The 24,059-nt window shown below is 34.3% G+C and overlaps 1 protein-coding gene across 2 annotated transcripts; it reads right to left on the reverse strand.

Moving 5' to 3' along the window:
* Positions 1-10,329: 10,329 nt before the first annotated feature.
* On the reverse strand, positions 10,330-20,007 carry LOC139811777 (uncharacterized). Of its 2 annotated transcripts, none has more exons than XM_071776162.1 (4): positions 19,917-20,007; positions 18,516-18,638; positions 12,813-13,241; positions 10,330-12,177 (listed from the first exon to the last, which is right to left on the reverse strand). In XM_071776162.1, exons 2-4 carry the CDS (start codon positions 18,528-18,530, stop codon positions 11,908-11,910), a joined length of 714 nt encoding a protein of 237 aa, XP_071632263.1. In that variant the 5' UTR covers positions 18,531-18,638; positions 19,917-20,007; the 3' UTR covers positions 10,330-11,907. The 2 variants fall into 2 exon arrangements, with proteins under 2 accessions (XP_071632263.1, XP_071632264.1); XM_071776163.1 differs by having other exon boundaries at positions 18,516-18,691; positions 19,917-19,998.
* Positions 20,008-24,059: the final 4,052 nt, after the last annotated feature.

Genomic DNA, 24,059 nt, shown 5'->3' on the forward strand with positions numbered 1-24,059 from the left:
CTCTCACTTTAACCCTTTGGACCAACGGCTTAACGTCTCTTTCCGAAAGACGGAGCCCAGTTTTTCTCCGTACAAGAGCCTATCTTGCACGGAGGGGCGCAGCTATCGGAAAAACATTCCATGCTTCATGGCTCTAGTGGACTCGAAACTGGTTCCTCAGATTACGAGTCTGGCGCTCTATAGTTTCTTTAGTAATTTTATACTTAAAAACTGTTATTAATGATTGTCTTGGAAATGAGTTCGTTGAAATATATTTTCCATTGAGATTTTTATTCTTTTTCCAGCACGATAAGGTCGATAAATATTACGTTATGTGATTTAACTCTTTTTTCTACTAATTTTATTGTTTATATTATTTAACAGGATGTAGCAAGTTCTTCATCGCAGTTGCTGAAACGTCCAGTGTTGTTGCCAATTGATGGCAATCAGAAAGGATCATCCAGCAACAAAAAAGAGAAAGCTTGATTCTTTTGTTGATAAAATATCGGATACAGACAAATCTGTTATTGACAATCAACTTATGAAATTTTTGTGTGGGTGCAATATTACTTTTGACGTCGTAGAATCTTGCCACTTTAAAAATTTGAATAAAGTTGCTGAGGCCTGCTTACAAACTTCCTTCTAAAGACATCATGAATACCACACTTCTGGATACAATGTACCAACAATTGACAAAGAATAATTCTTCAAACTGTGAGAAGTTGGACAAAATATAATGGTGTCACAAATAAATTACACAGCAGATACAAAACACATTATCGGGGTATTATATAGTAAAAAAACAAAGAAATTTGTTTCTTAAACTCTGGACACTCGCAGGCAATGAAAATGAATTACTCGCGTTAGAAGAAATTGGCGACAGAATTCCTGTGCGGCTTTGGAAGTTGCGTTCACGCGCTCCGAGCGTGACACACCACCATTTCGCGATATCTTCTGTTCGACCATACTTCCTAGTTACACTCTTACCTCGCGTTACTCCGATTATTTGGTGTTCGGTTGTGGCTTTTGCTGACATCTATATTAGTTGTATGAGATGATTTGGTTAATTTCGCGTTTCTATGAGTTAATGTCAAAACCTATTTTGTTTACTCCGTATTATTTTCTTCTTTTCTTTATTTACAATAAACCAGGTTATTCGTTACAATGATTTAAGTGAATAATTTGTGCGTCACCCCGCCGAATATTGCGATGCCCTTCATCAACCCCGCCCATAGCTATTAGGTCGAGCTGGTCGACCTCTCGTCCCGCCGCATTAATTCCGTCTTGTGTCGCGGTTAGAATTTTTGGTGATTCTAGCGTACTTTAGTGGACGCGAATTCCGCGTCTGGCGCCTAACACAATACTTTCGCGTATAACTGTCGAGCGGTACGAGAGGACAGTTGAAGGGACTGACATCCTTCCCTCCCTCCTCCTTTTGATCCGTTCGCAAGTCCCGGAGCGGTCCGGGAGTGTAAAAAGACGCGACAATCTTTATAAAAATTTGAATAAATATGAGAAAGTCTGTGCAATTTATCAGAAATTTTCATACATTCGAATACTGAAATATTCCGAAAGTTTTTATCCAATTTTTTCTGAAAGTATCTGAGAAATTTTATAGAAGATTTTTCAGAAATTTTTATAAATTTATACTATTTTTGCAAAATTTCTGAGAAAATATGAAAAAAAATGAGAAATTTTTTCACCAGGGCTTTGTTGTAATTTCTTCATGTACCGCGTCTAACAATTGGTTTGAAAGCTTCTTTCTTGTTGGCACTTTATAATTAGGATTCAGCAAATTCACGGAGTTTTTGAATAATTTTGATTCCGCCGCATTAAAGGGAATGTTGCAGCTAAAAAAGAATGTAGCTAACGCTAGATCAATTGATTGATCGGAAGGATAAGGGCGTTTTGCTCCAATTTTCTTTTGCTCCATTTTTTCCTGATACTCCAGAATTCCTTTTGCTTCAGAATTTATTTTATGATCTGCTGTACTTTTTCATAAACATATAAGGTTTCGACCAATCGCGTTGCGCCAAATCGAGCAACGTGATTGGTCGAAACCATATACCGTCTACGTCCTGTGTGCAGGAGCCATTATCCCACATAACACAAAACTCAACAGAAATGTTTTCAGAAACATTTCAAAGTTTCCAAAAAGTTTCTAACATAACACCTAAAGCGTCATTGGTACATCTAAAAAACATAATATAGAAACATAACAATTAAAACGTTTACCGTAATGTTCATGAAAGTTTTCTATATACAATTCAGCTGAAATGATATGTACAATCGGATGTACTGCTTGTATTCATATAGGTCTAAAAATCCGAAAAGAAATCCTTTACTAAACATCGGTGACAACGGAAAAAAGTACTCGTCCGATAAGAGCTAATTAAAATTATATAGAGTTAAGTAAATTTTAATGTTAATAAATAACATTAAAATTCACATAAATAAACCGCGTGAAGGCCATAATATTATTTAACATTTTGAAAGAACGAGTAACGCATTTCAGCCTGCTCTATATATAAAAAATTGAATATAAAATATAAAAAATATTAAATATATTATCATTGCACATAAAAATATCACGAAACGTACGTTATTTGACTACTTTTGACTGTATTAATTATTAGTTTTACAAATAAATCTTAGCGGCTAAATATCACGCTCGGCTCTATTGCCTGAATTTAATTTGAATTTTTTTATATATAGAGCCTCTACATATTTATAAATTTTATACATATACTTGCATTACAAATAAATTGATGTGAAGAAGGAATAATATTAAATATTTATTGATCTATTTTTCTACATTTTTTAAAAATATTCTTAAAATTTTTTCTATATCTTTTAAAAAATAATCTTGCAACTCCATTTAAATACAAAATAATAAAGTACGATAAAATTATTTTTTGTAATTTGGTCAGCGACCTTTCAATTCAAAACTAAATATCGATCAAAAATATACATAAAGTAAAATCTAATAAAATTAAAAGTTAATATAACTTTATGTAGGGTCCATTAGAGAAATGGGAGAACTTTAAAGAGATAGACTCAAATATGGAATAAATGAGATGGTAAGTAAATGCGAGAACAAATGTTTATGCAATCAAATACATTTATGTTTGTGGTTTAACACAGTTTTGTCCTCTTATTTATCTAACGGTTTTAATTATCCTACTATATAATAATTGCCAGATACCTCTATGCAACGTACTTATAATGTTTTGCAAAACATCTCAGAGATGGTAGCAAAATCTCTAGGAGATGTCTGTGCAACCTTCAAAAGGTCTTTCTGACAAAATAGCGGACATTTTCACGTAACTAAGACATATATGAGACATTTGCGAGATCTTTTTTGTAACGCTTGCGAAGGTCTCTGAAAAATATTTGTTGAGTTTTGTGCTGTGTGGGATGGTTATGTATATGTTTCCTACGTTTCATACGTATAATACAGTTTCCTACATGATAATGTAGGAAACTACTCAAAATGGTCAAATGAGCTAACCCTGCCTATGAGATACCTATGCGACGGGAGCACTGTTGTGCAAATCTCTTTCCTCTTTCTCTCTCTTTCTCTCTTTCGGGGTTCTTACCTCTTCTTGGGATACAGAGAGCCGTACTGCTCAAATTTGTCTCTGTATACTTTCGGTTGAAAAATCAACCATTCGATCCGGATAGAATCGATTGCGTCCATCCGTGACACACATGCGTCAGGTTAAGTCAGGTAGTGTTAATTCAATGACGAATGAACGTGAGAAATGGACCGTACATCTTGTATCACGAAGATCGCGAGAATTTATCTAGTTCGTTTATACGCGATCAACGAAATGATCTTATCACTGCTGATCAGCGCAGACGTTCTTATTAATTTTGATGGCTGCGTGATGGTCTCGTACATAAATTTAGATAAAAATTAAGTATTTTTTGCGTTACATTATTCCTAATAAAAACAATAAAATGCTGCAATAAAATATTAAAAATTTGTGTATAAATTTCTCGTTGACTTTATTGACTCATCGAATGTCACATTTTATGAAGTTGTTATATGGCGAAATTTTTAATGATATCGCGCAATCATTACATTCCTTATTACAAGACTCGGTATTTATGCATAAAAGGGGCCTCCTCTCCGATTTCAATGACCTTGACATATGTTGTCAAGGTCACCCTCCTGAGTGACCTTTAGAAATTTTTAGCCGTCGCGGCGTCGGTCGTTATTTGTTAAAAAGTTATTAACAAAAAAAATTTGAAAAATATAGCAATTTTTTAAAGTACTGAGAGGCATAAACGACTAATATTACGTTTTTTTTTAAAGCAGAGAATACTTTATTTCGCGAGAAAATCGCTGCTTTACCAAAACACAACATTTAAAGCAGTAAATTGTTGATAAATTGAAGTCTTTTGTTAAAGAGAGAATACTTTATTTCGCGAGAAAGTCGCTGCTTTACCAAAACACAACATTTAAAGCAGTAGTAGTTAAATCTTACACTTAATTGCAGCTACGCATTTCGGAAAATGTGAGTGAGAGCCGAGGGCAAGCTGAATCGCGAGTACCTCTGTTTTGTATGACTCGAAACGTGGATTTGTAGAGCGATGATGATAACTGATATAATGCACGCCGGCCTATTCAGGCCCGTGGGAAAAATTGAAATCAAGAGACACGGCAGTGTCTCGCACCAAGTACGCGCGGAGCGAGACGCACCGTGACTCATTTACGCGAACGCACGAGTTGCGAGTACCCGAGATGTTGAGATCTCGATAACGAGTGAATGGATCAAGTTCTAAGTAGGTTGAGTTTACGGCGGTGCGTAGGGGCGGCATTATCGTGCGTATCGCATGTTTAAAAAGCGTGTGTTTTGCGCTTTTGTAGAAAGCGTAACTGGTACATCCGACAGCCGCTTGTGGCATCTCCACGAACGCTCGACTGATTTTGCTCTATTACGTCATATTGGTGTGTAACTTGAAAAATATTTATGCAATACTCTAAATTCATAAATGCTGCGATATATATAAAAATCTTCGGGCTTAATGCGCAACTCTGTTTCGTAAAAGCTTATAAAAACGTTGCTATCGATGAAGAGGTCAATCTTTTCTCGTAAAAATCTATAATTGGAATTTACAATAATGTACGGGAATGCTGGAGACAGGTCTGTTTACCGCGATATTTTCAGACACACAAATCTTTTGATTGATTTCACCGAATTAAAAATTTTTGGTCCAGAATTAAGTATGGACGATAACGAAGACTGCAGGCACCCATTGCGTTATAAAAAACGAAAAGACATTAGAAAAAATTACAGTTTTATTTTCGATTCTATACGGTCGACTCATGACCAACATTTGCTGCACATAAAAAGTTTTAGACTGTGTAGGGGAGACCGGGGCTAAGCCGACACTATTTTTTCAAAGGCAATTTTTAATATTTAATTAAAATTTTAGGCAAATTCAATGATATATATTTAAAGAGTGTTTCTTCAGGTACAAAATTGATTCAGGAAGTTTTGCTGTACGTCGCTTTGTTTTGCCGCCAGGAAAGGAAAAGTGACGCGAAGACAAATTTTCGAATTGAAAAATGACGGGGCGAACTCGACACCCCGCCGGGGCAAACTCAACACTTTGTTTGATCGACACAATTTGATCTGGAACTTATTTTTTATTGTTTAAAAATAAAAATACATTGTTTATCAAATGAAAAGACATTGTGTATTAGAAACAAAAAGTCGGAATAAAGTAAACAATTATTTAAAATAATGAGAAAAAAAAAGATTAAAACTTTTAATTATCTTTTTCTGAACTGTCAGAAAAAACAATTTATACACGTAAACTCGCGATCAGATGTGCGCACACATTCGTCATGAGCCATACGGGTTGCATTGTTTGTTATTAGAAAGCTAATGAAAATGTTTTCCGAACACACGCAACAGATGTTCCTTAAATCGTCATCGGAATCGGACGAAACAGTGACCTTTTTTGCGATAATGTCACTTTAGGTTAGTGTCGTCTTTGCCCCGGTGGCGTCGTGTCGACTTAGCCCCGAACGTCGTTTTTTACTTTTGTTACTCCAAAAAATATAAATTTTGAAAATATGCAAAAATTATTATCGGATTCGTATAAAGCATCGAATTTCCCATCAAAATCACTTACCGCTAGATTCGCAAGAGTAAAGCTCGATGAAAGAGTAGACATTTCGAGAGATCAGAAAAATTACTTTTTTCACTATCAAAAACACTTATGTCGCGTTAAAAATTACACTATAACTCAGAATGTTACCAAATTCCGTTGATAATACTGGCACATAAAACGCATTTACAGTAGCAAAGGCAAGTTTCTACGATAGATTTAAATTGGCAAAAAGCTTAGTGTCAGTTCGCCCCGCTGTCGGCTTAGCCCCGGTCTCCCCTACGTATACAAAAACCTTGCAGCAGTCACGAAAATACAATAAAGAAGAATCCTGTGCTTGCAGAAATGAGCTGCGAGCTTTAGTATAAGGTATAAGAGAAAAGTGTGTTTGATAATTTCATATGCACATGTTACGCGTCTCCTCGAATTCAGCCAAAAACATACGGATCAGTATAACGGGTAGCCCTAGAGCAGGCGCTCTGTATGTATGTGTAAGAATCGGTGAGCACTTCTTTATCGACGCTGATCGAGTTCGCCTGCGCTCGGAATGGAATTGGCTGCTTCCGCGATCCACCGAGAAACGGGCAGGGAAGAGAAAATAACTTAAAAAATTTCGATTGCACGTTCGAGGTCCATCTTTCCTGTCTCCCCCCCTTCCCTCCTCAGTTAACATAGATATAGACGAAGAGAGGCTACGGTTCGATGAACGATTCAAGAAGACATAATAGTACAGGGAAATTAAACAAAAAAAATGTCAAATCTGCGGAATAATTCGCATTTAGCTAAATTTTTGCATGGACCTTTATTTCGTCGTTAAAAACAATATGTGGAAAGTCCCCATCGATGTGACCCCTGCTAAAAATTTTACAGAGGGTCAAAGGTAAAAAAAAACAGTTTTTCGCGAATATCTCATTATTCATTAGTCCTACGGCAAAAATAGTTATTACAAAATTTGTAGCTTATAAAATTCTCTACAAAAAATGTTCTATACGTTTTTTTGTACAAGCAATACTTTTCACGTAATAAATTTTGCAAGATATGTGCTGCGCGGTAAATTTACGGAGCGCGCTGACAGACGTCAAATAAATTGAAGCGTGCGTCGCACGCGCGCACAAAAAATGTCATATCTTTTGAACGAATCATCGTACAAAAATGATCGAAGAATCGTTGAAAGCAGAAACTTTCAGCTTTTTAATGCAATTTGGTTCGTTATTCTATGATAATTTTTGAAAATTCTACGATGGTTTAAACAAATTGTTACATGCATTTTTTGCCTTTTTTCATAAAATCAGCCACAAGTAGGTTCCAAATTGTTTAAAAAAAAAACGCCAGCAGGATATTACAGTATATACTTCATACTTTGACCCTACCAGAGGAAAAAAATTACAAAAATTTTTTGCTTTAAAATCAAGCTATTGACATTTTCAGTAATTTTTAAAATTTTTGATGAAACGTTAAAATTAAAATCGTCATAACTTGGCGAAAAACTGAGCTAGAAAATTTTTTTAAAAAGCAATCGAAAGCTTGAAATGTCTACTTTTAGTCCTACATTGCAATATTCCTCATTTTCTTGCATTTTTATTTATTTATGTAAATATACGAGTTGTCGCGAAAAATCTTATTTAAACAAAGGACTATATATTTACTTATAGTAGTTTTGTATAAAAATTTACGTTTCTCGGGGATAATGCACTGTTTTCCACACCACCTCGGAGGTACAGTGCTAAGCGCGATTTTTTTTTTAACGTGGTGTCCCCATTAGGCCTAATCCACTGTTTTTCTAAGAGAAATGAAACAAATCAATTTCCATGGAAAAAAATTGCGGATTCAACTGTGGCTGCAGAAAATGGGTTTAAAATGTTCAGCAGTATGTAACATTGCCATGGCCAGACTTGCCTTAACGCAGCACCTAATATAATCGAAAAATGCTATGTCAGCTACGAAGACGAATCTCCAGATTTCTTGGCGGAAGCCATAGAAATTGATTTGCTTTATTCCTCTCAAAAAAACAGTGGATTAGACCTAATGGGGACATCACGTAGAAAAAAACGCGCTTAGCACTGTACCTCCGAGGTGGTGTGGAAAACAGTGCATTATCCCCGAGAAACGTAAATTTTTATACAAAACTACTATAAGTAAATATATAGTTCTTTGTTTAAATAAGATTTTTCGCGACAACTCGTATATTTACATAAATAAATAAAAATGCAAGAAAATGAGGAATATTGCAATGTAGGACCTAAAAGTAGACATTTCAAGCTTTCGATTGCTTTTTAAAAAAATTTTCTAGCTCAGTTTTTCGCCAAGTTATGACGATTTTAATTTTAACGTTTCATCAAAAATTTTAAAAATTACTGAAAATGTCAATAGCTTAATTTTAAAGCAAAAAATTTTTGTAATTTTTTTCCTCTGGTAGGGTCAAAGTATGAAGTATATACTGTAATATCCTGCTGGCGTTTTTTTTTTTAAACAATTTGGAACCTACTTGTGGCTGATTTTATGAAAAAAGGCAAAAAATGCATGTAACAATTTGTTTAAACCATCGTAGAATTTTCAAAAATTATCATAGAATAACGAACCAAATTGCATTAAAAAGCTGAAAGTTTCTGCTTTTCAACGATTCTTCGATCATTTTTGTACGATGATTCGTTCAAAAGATATGACATTTTTTGTGCGCGCGTGCGACGCTTCAATTTATTTGACGTCTGTCAGCGCGCTCCGTAAATTTACCGCGCAGCGCATATCTTGCAAAATTTATTACGTGAAAAGTATTGCTTGTACAAAAAACTTATAGAACATTTTTTGTAGAGAATTTTATAAGCTACAAATTTTGTAATAACTATTTTTGCCGTAGGACTAATGAATAAAGAAATATTCGCGAAAAAACTGTTTTTCTTTACCTTTGACCCTCTGTAAAATTTTTAGCAGGGGTCACATCGATGGGGATTTTCACATATTGTTTTTAACGACGAAATAAAGGTCCATGCAAAAATTTAGCTACATGCAAATTATTCCGCAGAAAAATCCTAATTTCCCTGTACTATAATAACGAAAACTGATCACACAGGCCTCCGCGCAGGTTCTACTCTTCTTCTGGCAGCCTCGACGCTGTATCATTCGGCTCTTCATTTCAACGACTGTTTAAGTCAAACGAAAATAGAATAAAAATTCGAGAAAGTTTAGTCGCACGCGTTGTGGGATTCCACGATTTTATCTTGTTCGTAAACACGATTAATAATCGTCAAAATTAATTATGTCTACAGTTCGCATACTTAATATGTAATAAAATAATATAATTAAACAACTAAGAGAGAGAGAGAGAGAGAGAGAGAGAGAGAGAACCAGAAAAAAAAACGTCAACTTAAAATAATGACCAAGCGAGAGAGATTTCGGTCATAATGCTATAAACAATAACAACTTCTTTCTTTTACAGATAGTTGTCTGTCAAAATTCGGCGAGTAGTGAAAGCATAGTTCGGGGAGTTCTTTTACATGAAATAATGATTCATATGTTTGACTACTGCCAGAATAAATTAGACGTGAAAAATATTGATCATCTAGCCTGTACAGAAATTAGAGCAGCAAATCTTGCACACTGTAGTTTTATGAGCTTATTTGTGCAAGGCGATTCATCTTTCATTAACGTAAAAGCAACACATCAGGTAAATTATTGATCTAAGGGATCGATAGATATATTTATTCATATGAGAGCTATTTCTAATTTACCGTAGCTAAAGCTAAAATGTCAGTAATGGCTGTGCACAAAGTATCAGAAGAAATAGCAGAAGCGGCTATAGAAAGAGTGCTCACAAAAGGTTACAATGATTTAGAACCAGTTGGCAGAAGAATTCGTAGAAATTCACTTGATATGCCTAGAGCATACGCAGAAGGACATTTATACGGATATAAAATGTAAATATATTATATGAAAAAAATTAAATAATAGTATAAATATATTCTGTTGGGTTATATTTGCTAGAATTTATTAATATCACATGATAAATTTTATTCTTTTATTCACATTTAGTCATATTTTTAATTTTTATAGTCACGTTTTTTGTAGCAAAAAGATAAGAAAGTTTACTTTGACAATGTAGAAATAAAAACTTAAAAATCTATATATATCTAATGATCTTATTGTATATAGATACAGTTCTAGTAACCAAGTATAGGATATGGGCGTAAGGATGGCAGGATTCCTGGGCGGAAAGGAATACGCACGAGTACTTTTGAGGAATATATTTCTTAATTCGCAAAACGTGATTCACACGTCCTGTCACGTCTCTCGTCGGTAGCGAACTGCCTCGAGGGCAGCGGCGCCTCCCTCTTCAACGCATCCGGCCTTAATGTAACGCGGCAATCCAAAATTTGTGAAATAAGATACATATTCTACACAAGTGAAAGATAAATAATTGATGGAAATTTAGCATGATATATAGACTTTATTAAGTTAAACATTTGATAGTAATTGAGTATTTTTTATTTAAAAAGTTTAAACATTTTATTTAACATGGAAATTAGTACAGAAATTAAAATTTTTATTTATATTACACATACATATCAGTTGAAACTAGGGTTGGTAGCAAAAGTATTTCTATTTACCTGGCAGTATTTCAGAAAGAGAAGATATTAATATTGTTTTTAAATTTTATTGTAAGTGAATTTTCCTTAGGTATACGATTGTTTATAGCCACCTTATTACATGTTCAATCGTGAATTAATTTTACGTTGTAATATTGGTAATTATCTATACACTAATATTGTTTAGTTTAGAGTCTTAAATTATTTGATAACTTCAAATACTGAAGATAAAACAAGAGATTTTAGTGTGCAAAGCAGAACAGCATAAACGTAGAGTATTATATGTCTATTCTATGTCTATTTTCTTTTTCATTCTGTGTCATTTTTATCACAAAGCTGTGCTAAACAATACGATTTTATTGCACAATAAAATATGTAGGAAATTTGTAATATAGATCAATGTAATCCAACTTTTCAAACGATTTGCTATTAAAATTGGTCTGTGATCAAAATAAAAATGTAATAATAATATAATAATTATATATCACAGATAAAATAAGTACTTTTTCTTAATTTACTTTATAATATAACTTATAATTTTGTATTATTTGTTAAATTATTTCTTTATTTAATTAGTTATTTAAATGTTTAATTAAGTCTGTAAATCAAAACAAGAAAATTGGATCACACCGATATACAGTTTGTCCCAAAGTGGTTGAATAGGATACATAGCACTATTCCTTACAAAATTTTGTGTTAAAAATATATTATAATTTGTTTATTGAAAATAATAAGCAATAAATTCTGTTAGTAATTTTTTTTCAGTTGTGAGCTTTGAAAAGTAAAAGTGTCTCACGATTAAAGATTGCAAATAAACATTAGAATTATTATTCTACTTTAAATTAAAGTAAAATTTCATAGAATTCTGATTTTTTTAGATGGAGTTTAAATATCGAATAATATCGAAATTCAAAAAGTTATCAGAAATTATCTGTTCGCTTTTTTCGTTAAAGAAAAATTAATAAAGTTTCGCGAGAAATGACGTTATGTGTAAATTTTTCGTGAGTTCTAAAACGCTGAACACTATTATCGGTATCGTAATAAGAAATATATAGCGAACATTTGTCCTCTACGTAAGCTAACATATTTTCACGATACATCCTTAATAATCTCCAATATCTCTAAAGAATATTGTTACATGCGGTATATGCGACAATTCGTTGTGCTCTGTAGTCTTTTCGATTTAACGGAAATTGAACAACCCTAGAACCCGACACTAAAGCTAGTAGCCTCGATTGAAGCTTCCACCGGGTCTTGGTATGTCGAAGCGAGGATTCCCGTCGTAAGAGACCTGTGCGCTAAAACCGTGTTGCCAATCCGCGGTGTATCGCACAATTTGCGTTCTACCGTCCGGAAGTTGTACCTTATATTCACCGCGGGTGATTTCGCCGTCGCTAATTGCATTGTGAGAATAATCGTTGCCGAAAGCGTCCTCCTTCACGGCGTAGTTGAAGTCGAAGGGCATACCAGGTTCGTGATGATGATGATCATGCTGCAATACATCATCAGTTAAATACGCGTGCTATAGCTAAATATGTAACATATATGCGTAATGTATACATAATATATGTATAATTTTACGTATACAAATCTTATATCATCTCATTCAGATAAGATTAAACAGTACAAAACGATTATTAATTTGAATAAAAAGTCATGCTTATACTTTTTATTGTAACTGAGAGATTATATCAATATATATCTTATCATATATCTTACATTTTTCTACAAGAAGATACAAATATTTAGTACTTGGAATTCTTATGCGCTGAAACAATTTAAACAGTTTGAATAGTATGAATTTTAAAACTAAATTTGAAGACACATTTAACAGTTCGATCTGTTATAAATTTGACTTCAAGTCTAAAATAAAACAAGCAAAAGCTATTTATTTCCTTTTCTTTAAATAAATACTGTTTTTATTTTAATTTTCTTTTAGTTCGCTATACCTCCCATCTATCGATTCTTAAAATGACCAATTCTACTATAAATAGAAGAAAAAATAATTTTATCTTCTACGATTTCTGAATTACAGATTTCTTATTAAGCAAAGAACATTACATATCCACCTATTCTGTAAATAATTAAATACAATTTTTTTTATTTAGCACAACAGCGTATACTTACACCAGGGCCGATAACGTTTCCATCACCACCGCTTGGTTGGCCGGTATAGTCCGGGAAAGTAGGTGTGGGTCTCGGTCCTGGTCCGGGGTAGGTGGGCGTCGGTCTGGGTCCGGGGAAAGACGGCGTCGGCCTGGGTCCGGGGAACGACGGCGTCGGCCTGGGTCCGGGGTACGACGGCGTCGGCCTGGGTCCGGGGAACGACGGCGTCGGCCTGGGCCCGGGGAACGTCGGCGTCGGTCTGGGCCCGGGGAAGCTCGGGGTCGGACGCGTAGGAAACGGCCCCGTCGGCGTGGGCTTCGGAAACGGTACCGTCGGCTTGCTGTACGTGTAACCGCCTTTCGTCGGCTCTGGCGGCAGGTAAGTGTTGCGCCGTGTGCCCGGTGGCAGATCACCAATAACGCTGGCTACCGTCACGCATAGCACGACCAGCTGCGCAGGAGAAATCAGTTAGTTGAGACACACCCTCTCGGAGCAAATTTTACTGAAGAAATTTCACCGAATGGGACTAAAACCTGATGGAAAAATATGTCTCAAAACTGTCTATATTATTAATCAGAATTTCTATAAAAATTTTACCGTTACTTGGATCACTTACTTCGAATACTGTTAATATGTTAGCTCGTATTGGCCTACAATTTTCCGTTTAAATTGTAGAACACTGCTGTACTTTTGTAATAAAAAGTAAATTTTGATGCTAAATCGAAACGCGTGGATAGTCAGAAGAATAAAGAACCCTCAGCAAAACGTACAGTTAAATAGGCAGTTAAGAAAAAGCTGCACCTCTCAACGTTTTTATAATACTTATGCATATTACTTCTACATCGTCGAGTAGTTCTTCGTAGTGCGAGAAGAATGTTGGCGGCTGCTTCAATGAAATATTATTGCCGCATCTTAAGATCTTAAACTTCTCTTACGCCGTTGCGCGCTGTGATATGTAGTTTTTTTATTATTTTGAAGGACTTTGGGATAATTTACCGTACTACGTACGGTAGAGAAAGTTGTGTAAATTTTTCGTAACACACATTTAAGCATTCCACAAAAATAGAACTAATAAAATAAATCGGAATTTCTTGCGAGATTATATAAATTTCTTAATTTTTAAAAAATATTTTTGCTGGATAAAAGATTTTTAAATTTGACAAAAATTAAGATTTATTAAAGTAAACCTGTTTTTCTTTTTTTTTTTACAAACAATTATAATAATCTAGTTCGTTGTGATTTTGTCTTACAATTTTGATTGAGGAATTAAGTTTCTAAATTTTTAATCATTATATCAAAAGAAGATGCAGAATTGGTAGGAAGAGATAATACATAAAAATAAATTTAAAAACCTCTAACGACCAGTGTCCGGTTTCAGAAATTAGGAATTTATAATCTTGCAGAATAACTTCTCTTTCTCTCCATCCTTTTTAAAAATTTATTTATTGCCATGTTATTACGTGCTACATTACTACATTGATGGAAAATGTTACCAAATCTTAATAAAAACTCGTTCTTTAAATAATAGATCTTGTATTTCCAGAATAACGAAACTGAAATAAATGTAATATTATGTTTTGATGCGTAATAAAGCGTCACAAACGCGGCTATTATTTATCTCACAACGTTGAAGACGCTGCAAGTTTACCGTGATGCATCAGTTCGCACTTGCGTTGTGAATGCGCATCGAAGACGTGTTTTTATAACTGGAACATATGTCAGCAGTCGACATTTCGAGAAATCGTCCAAGTCTATATAATGAGTAATAAGTTGTCACGATGTCGTAAACCGATGGAAACAGTTTAGTGCCATACGCACAGATGCGCACTGACATTCGATGCATAGGCTTCATATTTACTTTTGCAATTCTAATTATCATATATATTAGTGCAAGAGTGTTTCGGTCAGCTTTTTTCATCTACTTTTATCGCGATCACGTGTATTTATATAGTGTATCTTGATACGTAACATATTTTATCATGTAGACGAAGAATGTTTATTCTTTTTTTAAATATAGTAACAGTTTTTATAATTTTTAAATATTGCTGCAATATTGCATATTATAGGCAAAGCAAAATATTATATATAAAGTTACATATTTCTTTATTTTTTATTGCAAGATATACTATCTTATAATCTTTTGTATGTAATTATTACGCAAATAGGTAAAAAAAATGACTAGGTTTATGCGACGGGTTAATGTGGCCGGATATATGAGTTTCCGTCGAGCCTTGATTCCACCGTATTACGTGTCTAATACAGTAGAATCTTTTGTTTGAATTATACCGGCATGCACACACGCGCGCGATAAACGTTCCTCGACTTTCACAGATCCGGTGTTGAATATCGCCACAATCGTTCTCGTGTGTAAACTGACATTTGTCGCGTAGCTTATCAGCTACAAGTGCGAGCCGCAACGCGAGTCGTGTGTTAAGAGGTGTGTAATTTTAATAAATCAAGCGTCTCCTCTGTTAGTACTGAGCTTGATATTTAGTACGTCAAGATGCCAGGTATGCCAGGGGGGATATTTTTTTTCCATAGTGCAACGTATCCCGTGAGTTGTGACTTTTGATGAGATTGATGGAAATAATTATAGTCTGACGAAACGCTAGTTGAATAAAATAATTCTAATCTATCGTACATTTATCGTCTCCAATGCCCGTTATCATCGATATTATCGCATTATTATTTGTTACGATAAATCATACGATAATGCAAATATAATTTTTTTGCGGTAATTGTATAAATCTTAAAATGGATAACTCTTATTAATATAAAGATAAAAAATAATATTTGGTAATTTTCTCATTTTCAGATATTCCGATGTTACAATTATTTAATACTTATGTTGCATTAATCGACATAATATTTAGCTTTTGTGATTTGTCATAAATCGAAAAGAGGTTGCGAGAAATGTTTTGTAAGTTTGAAATAAATTATTTTAAATTTCAGGCTTGATATGATTAGCAAAGTTAAATTTTATAAACGTTGTTTTAACATATTTAAATGTTACACTAAGCACTTAGTCATATATAGAAAAGATCAAACATTGATAAAGCTTTGAAAGGTTTATTATAAGAGAATTTGCGGTTAATAAAATTATTGTAATGATTACAATAACTTTATTTGCTTCAATCAAGAGACGAATTATGAAGTATAAGCAATGCAAATGATAAATAATGCAGAAAAATTAACAACAAACTTTTGAACAAATTCTCAATTTATTTGCACTTGGTTAACAATTATTTAATTATTTTCGAAACATTTGTATAAATTACATTTTATTACAAGTTGCAATGTACTATTTATTTAAATTATTTAAAATATACCCGTGATAAGTTACGAAATAGTAATGCAATAAATTAGTATTAAATTTTGTCATTTTTTAATTAATTTTAAATAATTGTTATTTCTCGTACAATATGTGTATAGGTGTATATATGCTGTTTATCCACATATACTGCACTTTTTAATAAAACGCAATATTTTACATTAAGTTTTCATTCAAAATGGCAGAGGTAATGAAAAACGTAAGGAATGCGCTCGCGTGAAGGATCGTTCACTTGCGCTCACAGCGTTAAGAATTAATATATAAGAGAGCTAAAGCAACCGGTTAGCAAACGTCCGTGCGCAACAAACGAGACCGCGATATTTCGCATACGATAAGTACAGCGGGACTTCTATCGCGAATCTTTCTTTTTTCCCCGGCGTAATAACAGACAGATACGCGCGCGATTCGTCGCTGCTCATTAGCCTCGGAGCCGGCCGCGACGGCGAAAGAAAATCGACGTGAAAGAGGAGCAGACCGAATCAATAATGTTACGGCGAATGTTACGTCAACGTTGCAATCGGAGATGCGGCCGACGATCTGTGCTCTATTGCGACAGTGTAGAGACCTTTGTATTATGCTCTTAACCCTGTACTTCGATTGCAGCGCGCCGCCAGAGAAGAGAGGTACGCATATATAAATATAATATAAAATATAAAGGCTGCATTCGGGGAGCGCGCTATTAGCGCTATTGCATTATTCTATTTTTATCGCTCGTCGGGTGTAAAACAAGGATAGAATAAGCAAATAGCGCTAATAGCGCGCTTCCCGAATCCAGCCATAAACACACACGCGAGAGGGTAGAGAGGGAGGAGAGAGGAAGAGAGAAAGAGAGAGAGAGACGGAGAAAGTGAGAGCATATTTGAAAGATGCTTGTCCCGCGGCGTTGCGCGGTGCAACGTACGCTTCGCGTAAGGTGGTTTCGCAACTTCGTTCCAGTAGTCAATCGAAATGTGGAGAAGCGTGAGAAGAGCTACACTCCGACGGGGCTGACAAATGCGATATTGCATGCGCCCCGTTAGTTCATTAATATCTCATTATGATGTCGATGCGCACGACGTGTGGGCGCGCGTCTGACGTGTATATTATGCGATGATATCACCGACCATTGTTGTAATCGCTTTCCTTCATATTTTAATAAGAAGAAATAATGAGACACGCTAATGACAATGAAGGGGGCAGAGAGGGGCGGCCGGATTGAACTGGCGGATAACTTCAATCCTTTCGGAAACTGAATTTATCGGAAGGAAAATCTAAATTTATCACCAGTTGTGTTTCTACATGGCGGTAGATAACTGAGATATTTGCTTAATGCAAATTAAAATAAATATTCTTCTTCTTTCTTTTATTCATATGAAATTTGTCGATCTAATGATAACAGATAATTTTTTGTATCTCGCGACCGTGGGCTCTCTTCGCAAGATCGAGAGCTAGTCAGATCTACCTGCATCACAAACGGCGAGTAAGTATTTAACGGATAGATACGGCGATCATCGATTTGCCGCGGATAAGAGATCTTTCGATTAATCAAGCGGGACGTAAATTAACCGGGCGACAGCCGTAAGTGATTTATAACAAAACCATTCTATCAACGCGCTGACTCTTTGTGGGTGGGCAAGGATTGAGCCGTAGTGGTTTTACAAACGACGTAAAGGTCGCGCGCCGTGTAAAGAGGGAGAGTAATCTTGGCTGATCAACGCACGTATGGCAAGACAAGCTCCACGCACCTTCCCTCTGCGAATATCTAACTTGTATAGGTATTCATATTTTTTTTTACTCGACACGAGTTAATCGAGGTATTCGAGGTAAATACGAGAGATTTGTAATTGACAATTGAAGATCTGAATATGTTTCATGTCGTGTATCGAGAAACTTTTATACCCATCGCTCGAGTATAATATCACTTGTCTTTTCTTTAAACAGGCAAGAAATATGTCGTCACTTTTATGATATAATAAATTACAATTGACTTTTATCTCTGCAAATTACTATAAATTGTTTATAATTATAACGAATTATATAACGAAGCGTGCGACAGTTATGAACAATAAAGTACGAAAGCGAAGATTGTGCAAAGGCTTTTCTAATATTTCATCTTTTGATTTGATGATCAATTTAATGATTTTTTTTTCACGTCATCGCGTGAACATAAACTCTAACTATATATGACAGTTTTGAAGTTAATGATGTTTCTCAATTGTAAATGTGCTGATGGACCACGTGGGCGGTAACGCGCGTCTTGCTGCAACACTCGTGTGATTGCGATTGCACTTACTAAGCGATACACGCGAATCCGTGGTAACAAGAGGATCAATTTTTAATTTTTATAAATTTGTATTGCGTGATATGTACGGCGAATTAATAACTGGAAAAAACCAAATCGATCTCACACGTACCTGCAAGTAATACATCTTTCGGCCGCACTACGTGATACAGGTCGACGTGCTGGAACCACGCTAACTCGCGTGCTCGTTAGCGGAAACAACAACGAGACAACCCTTTAGAGCGATTAACGCGCACTGAAAAAGTTTCAAATTAACACTGCATGAGAGGGGTACGATGGCAGCTTCCGCTATTTGAACAAAATACATGCTCGCGAGAGACGTTTTATGATCATGAGCGAATAAATGTACGAACGGGGGAAAAGGGGATATCAAAATGCGTCAGATGATGATCATCTTTATATACAGAATACGACAGTATTCTGCAATAAATCACGACATATACTTCTTTTCACGATATCTTTTTATTAAACAGTGTACGGTTAGGAAAGAAAAAACTCGATTATAAATTTTATCTTATTTCTTTTGTGCATTCAACATGTAATAGGTACTTGTTTTCTTTGTTTTCAACACATTTTATACAATGTTGCGATTTTTTAAAATAGAACTTACAAAGTTTACTTTAAATTATTTATAACTTGTATCGTATTTGGGAAAACTATTTTCAATTGTATATGTTATATATTTTTTAATATGTATATGTATATGCGTGTGTATTTTAAATATATATTTTATATGTTTTCTGAGTCTTCAAAATTTTCATATTATAAAATATAGGTAAATTTTCATATTATAGGTAGAATCCTATCTAAATTGTGATACGAATTATAAATTATCTGAATTTATATTCTAGATTTAATATAACAATCAAAAGGTGAATATATGCAAGCATTACATATAAATTTAGTCTATTTTCTCAATTTATATTTATTTAGAAATTTAGTTTTTATTTTGTCTTTTCCCAGTAATATCTTTTACACCATATATTTTTTTAAATATGGCAAAATTTCATTTATTATTTGCACAATTAATTATCTCTTTAAGAAACAAAGACTCTCGCGGGTTTAAAAACACTTTAGGAAGATACTGCTTTTACTCCAATAAGTCATATTATTTGCATCAACATTTTCTTTAAAAGTATCAAATTAGTGCCACATTTTTAATTTTTTGCAATAATAATGTGTGACAATAACATACACGGAAATCATCCGACGATGTTTGATGCAGATACGAATAGAATCGTATTTCTAAAACACCAAATAATTTAATTATCCAGTTAAAAAACTATAGGCATAACTTTCCGTGCACTGCTTTGAAAAAAGATCCTCGATAAATCGATGGTGTCGATTTTAATGATCGATGACGATACATCCACTCAGACGCGATGGGATCTTGCCCGGCAAGTGTCGATTCGAAGGTTTTACGCGATCAACAATTTTTCGAAGAGAGGTTTCACAAAACAAGGTGATACGATCGGCAGAATTATGTAGCACACGTGCGTATGCGTATACGAACAGGATGCAATGTATTATGCTGTGGTGTTATGTCGTCGATGCACTCTCCGGCGCACGACTGTGAATAAAGTCAGTACGTAACTACTCGGCATGCTGGCACGTTGGGTTTATATAGCATGAGGGACTCGATAATAAGATGATTCTTGGACGGCGTGTCGGGGTTCTCCAGGTAGGCGGTCCTCAAGTAGAGGGGCCTTCTTCGCCCGTCCGTTCATACGGAGGGGCGGCTTCCTTGCCGTGCCTTACCTTGTCGTGTCTTGCCTTGCCTTGCTTTGCTTTGCCTTGTCTCACCCTTGCCTCATCACCGCGCCTTTACCTTGCCTTAGAATCTTGCGCGGGAGATCGGCAGGGCAAAACGCGCGGCGACGCTCCCTCCGAGATCCTCGTTTCTCGGATTATGTTAAGAACAAGAGTACGCGACTGAGAAAGAGCGTTTCCTTGTACACGTGAAATTTACGTCAGATCATTCAATGCTATTAATCTATGAAATATTGAAGGAAGAGAGGGGGACGCAGAGTATGTACATTTTTGGAAAAAGTAAAAGTATCTTGTTGTAACCTAAACAGCTGTATCTCGTATTAACTATTAAAACTGTAGTCATTGTATGTAATTTAATTAAAATAGTAATTGTACTCAAACACTTTTTAAAATTATATCTACTTTGCATATGCTAAATTGAAGAACATAAAATAACCTCCGTGTGATAAAATCGAATTTATGTTTAATAAAGTAAGTAATAATATAATATTATCAGTACACTTTCTGTCAAGTAAAAATATAATCTACAGATAAATAGCACGAAATAATAACTTGACAAATAATATAATAATAATTAGATTGTATAAATAAACTAAATACAAAAAAAATAAAGATTTAATAAACTGCTTAGAACGAATCGTATACGATAATAGTAGTACCATTTGCTATCGACCTATTTATGCAATACGTGTGAATTATATTACGATAATAAACCTACATAATAAATGAGCACTTAACAAGAGATATCGTAATACGTATAAACTACTATGCGCGGAGGATCGAGAATTTCTGCAGTTATCCATGTATAATACGGCAGGCTAATGAGAAATTATGTTATTCTAAATCCTCTTACTCAAATATCTCGCATTTAATACGCATAAAATATTTGTTTACTACTTTTAGTCGCTAGTTTATTATTCCATTAAATAGATTAAGAATCGTGTCATCGCGATTTATTAGAATATAAACTTCCATCATCGCGGTAATAATCATTATTCAACTAATAAACTACCGCACAATACAGTTCTTTTGTCTAAAAATACATACTTTCTATTGCTTGTATCTTTCCCTTTTCATGTAATGTGATCATATACAAATATCATTGTGACCTAATTTTATTCAGATAAACTAGTTTGGATCGTAGAACTTTAATATAAACAAAATATGGTGGTTTTTCAATAACTATTAAATATGTATATGTATATGGGTACCAATTATGATTCTCTCGTTTATTAATTTTAAAAAATTATTATTCTTGTCATCAAAAATCATATTGTTTCACTCATGACTTTCAATTCTTGTTGACAGAAATATTGAATAAACATTTCTATTGACAAAATCATTGTAGAACTTAATTTTGACAATAAAGGGGAGATGATATCCTACATCAATTTCACAACTATCGTACTTTTGCTTCCACGAAAGAGATTGAATAGGAATTAAGTTTCGACTAAAGATTATATTCTTCATTGTCGAAATATGCACTTCATTGCTCATTTCAATTTCGTGATTTGAATTTTGTAAGATTCGTTTGTGTTCCTGTCAGCCGTCGGTTATTTAGCATTTGAAGTTGCTAAATCAAGATTCTAAGATTCACGTCGTAGCTATTCTACAACGGTGAGCGGCGATCTTCGTCCAGTTATCCGTGAAAGAAGAGTTCTCTACCACTCGATGCACGCGGCGCGGCGTTCGCTCTAGGAGTTTCCAATACGGTCATCCGCGTAATCGATGGCGTAATACGAGGTTTCGAATCCACCGAGCACAGATGCTCCTTCGTGCTTCTCCCATGACGTTTAACCCTTTCATAACTCTTCCGCGAACGAAGAGAAATTCTCGCATCGTACTCAATCGCTGTACAATCGCTTCCTCATATTCTCATGAATTATTATATCATTGGCCATCGACTAATTGGCCCAAAACAATAACCTGATTATGCTTTAATGAGGAAAAAAATCAAATTATCTTTCAACGTTAACGCAGTTACAGATTGTATCGAATTCTGCATCCTTATACAATAATTGATTGTATCAGTCTTTTTGTAATATCACTACAATTTTTATGTTATTTATTTTTACAATACATACACGTTTACGATGTAGTCAAAATGTATTTGAATGAAGATAAATAGTTCTTCCCTCCGAAATTAATTGTAAATCTGTTAATTATCGAAATATTTGATAGTTTTGTAAATTTCTTTTTTGGATGAATGAAAGAAATATATCATTTCACTCATGTGCGTCACAAAAAATATTTAAATATTTATTTACCGTACTTTGCTTTATCTTGTTTGTCGCATTGTACTTCATTTATCACATAGTGCAAAACTGTTTTTGAGAAGGCTCTGATTGCAACATGTACTTAAAAATAGTTGTTTAAATATCAACAAGCGATTTGTCACATCATATTTTGCTAGTTGGATTGGAAAATACATAAAACAATAAAATATACTTTTTAAGAAAAGATTGAATCGATAATAATGCGTACAGAAATTATATACAACTATATATGTTCGGCATACAGTTTTAAAATACGTGATAGGTCCTTGACTATGATTGTCCACGTATAGATAATTGAATGAAATGGTACTATGGAATGCTGATTTGTTGCGAGAAAGTAAGCCTTATTAGCACAGGGATGATATCGAACGGATCATAAGGAAGACATTCTCTTCCCCGGTATTTTTTTTTCTTTAATCGACGAGGCGAGCAATAGCTCGCCCGATGAATAATGAGAAATATTGCGATTCGATCTGCAGCTGCTTCGCGCGCGGATAAAGCATGACTTGCCAGCGCGGTTATTATTTTATATTTCTTCATTTCCGTTTCTTGTCAATCTTATACGGCGCGAAATATTTACTCCATAATCGCATAATTACTGCTTCAGCTTCACTTTTTAATTCTGAATTAAATTTATTCTCATCTTTTAACCCTTTTATACATATAACATGTTCCTTTTATGTATAATGTAACATGTTCTATTATTTTCTACATTGGATTGATTACTGAATGACTTAAATAATGTGACTTAAAAACAATATTAATTATATATTGTTACTTGAAAGACTCCAGTTTTTTTCAAATTTTATTTGTTAAGAAGGAATCTTCTAAAGATATGTTAGGCAAATAATGGTGGTAATTATTGGATGCGGCAAAAGCAATCATTCTTAGGATTACTTTAGTAAGCTATCGTGATAGCTTGCGAATGCAATTTTCCATTTCGCAACTTCTTATCCGCCTGTAATCGAAACGCTCTGATCATTAAAGCCGAAATGGAAGATCGGCGAGATGCCAACTTTCCATTTGCATTACATATTTTTCGAGAAATCGATCATTTCATTATTTTTGTCGATGCGGATGTAAATAATTATCTCTTTACGTTCCCTGTACGAAAACCTGTTTTTCCGTGCCACGAATTATATTTGATCGTAATGAAATGCAATATCAGTTCCCTTTCTTTTCATACATTCTTCTTTCATTCATTTCTTCTTTTTGCTTCTTCACTTACTGCGCCAATATCTTCCAGCAAACGTTACACATTAATAAATATTGTCGCATAAAATTTACTGCTTTATATAAGGAGAATTACCGCATTCCATGAAACGCACTTCGACTTGTGCAATATAAGCACATTTTTATTATTAATGTAACATATATATTTCGCATTTTATATCGTCTTTTATTACATTAAGAATTTATTTTAAAATGAATGACTCGTATCAACGGATATGAATATTGTGAATATAGTAAAATGTCTGACGCTAACAAAAATGCACTTAGCACAAGCAAACTACTTTGTCTACATGATATTTTCTCAATGAAATAATTAAGACAAGATTGTTTGTAAAAACGATAAGATAAATGAAATATTTGTGTGATTTAGAAACATT

This window comes from Temnothorax longispinosus, chromosome 4, assembly GCF_030848805.1.
Source record: "Temnothorax longispinosus isolate EJ_2023e chromosome 4, Tlon_JGU_v1, whole genome shotgun sequence".
In the NCBI taxonomy this organism is placed as follows: domain Eukaryota; kingdom Metazoa; phylum Arthropoda; class Insecta; order Hymenoptera; family Formicidae; genus Temnothorax; species Temnothorax longispinosus.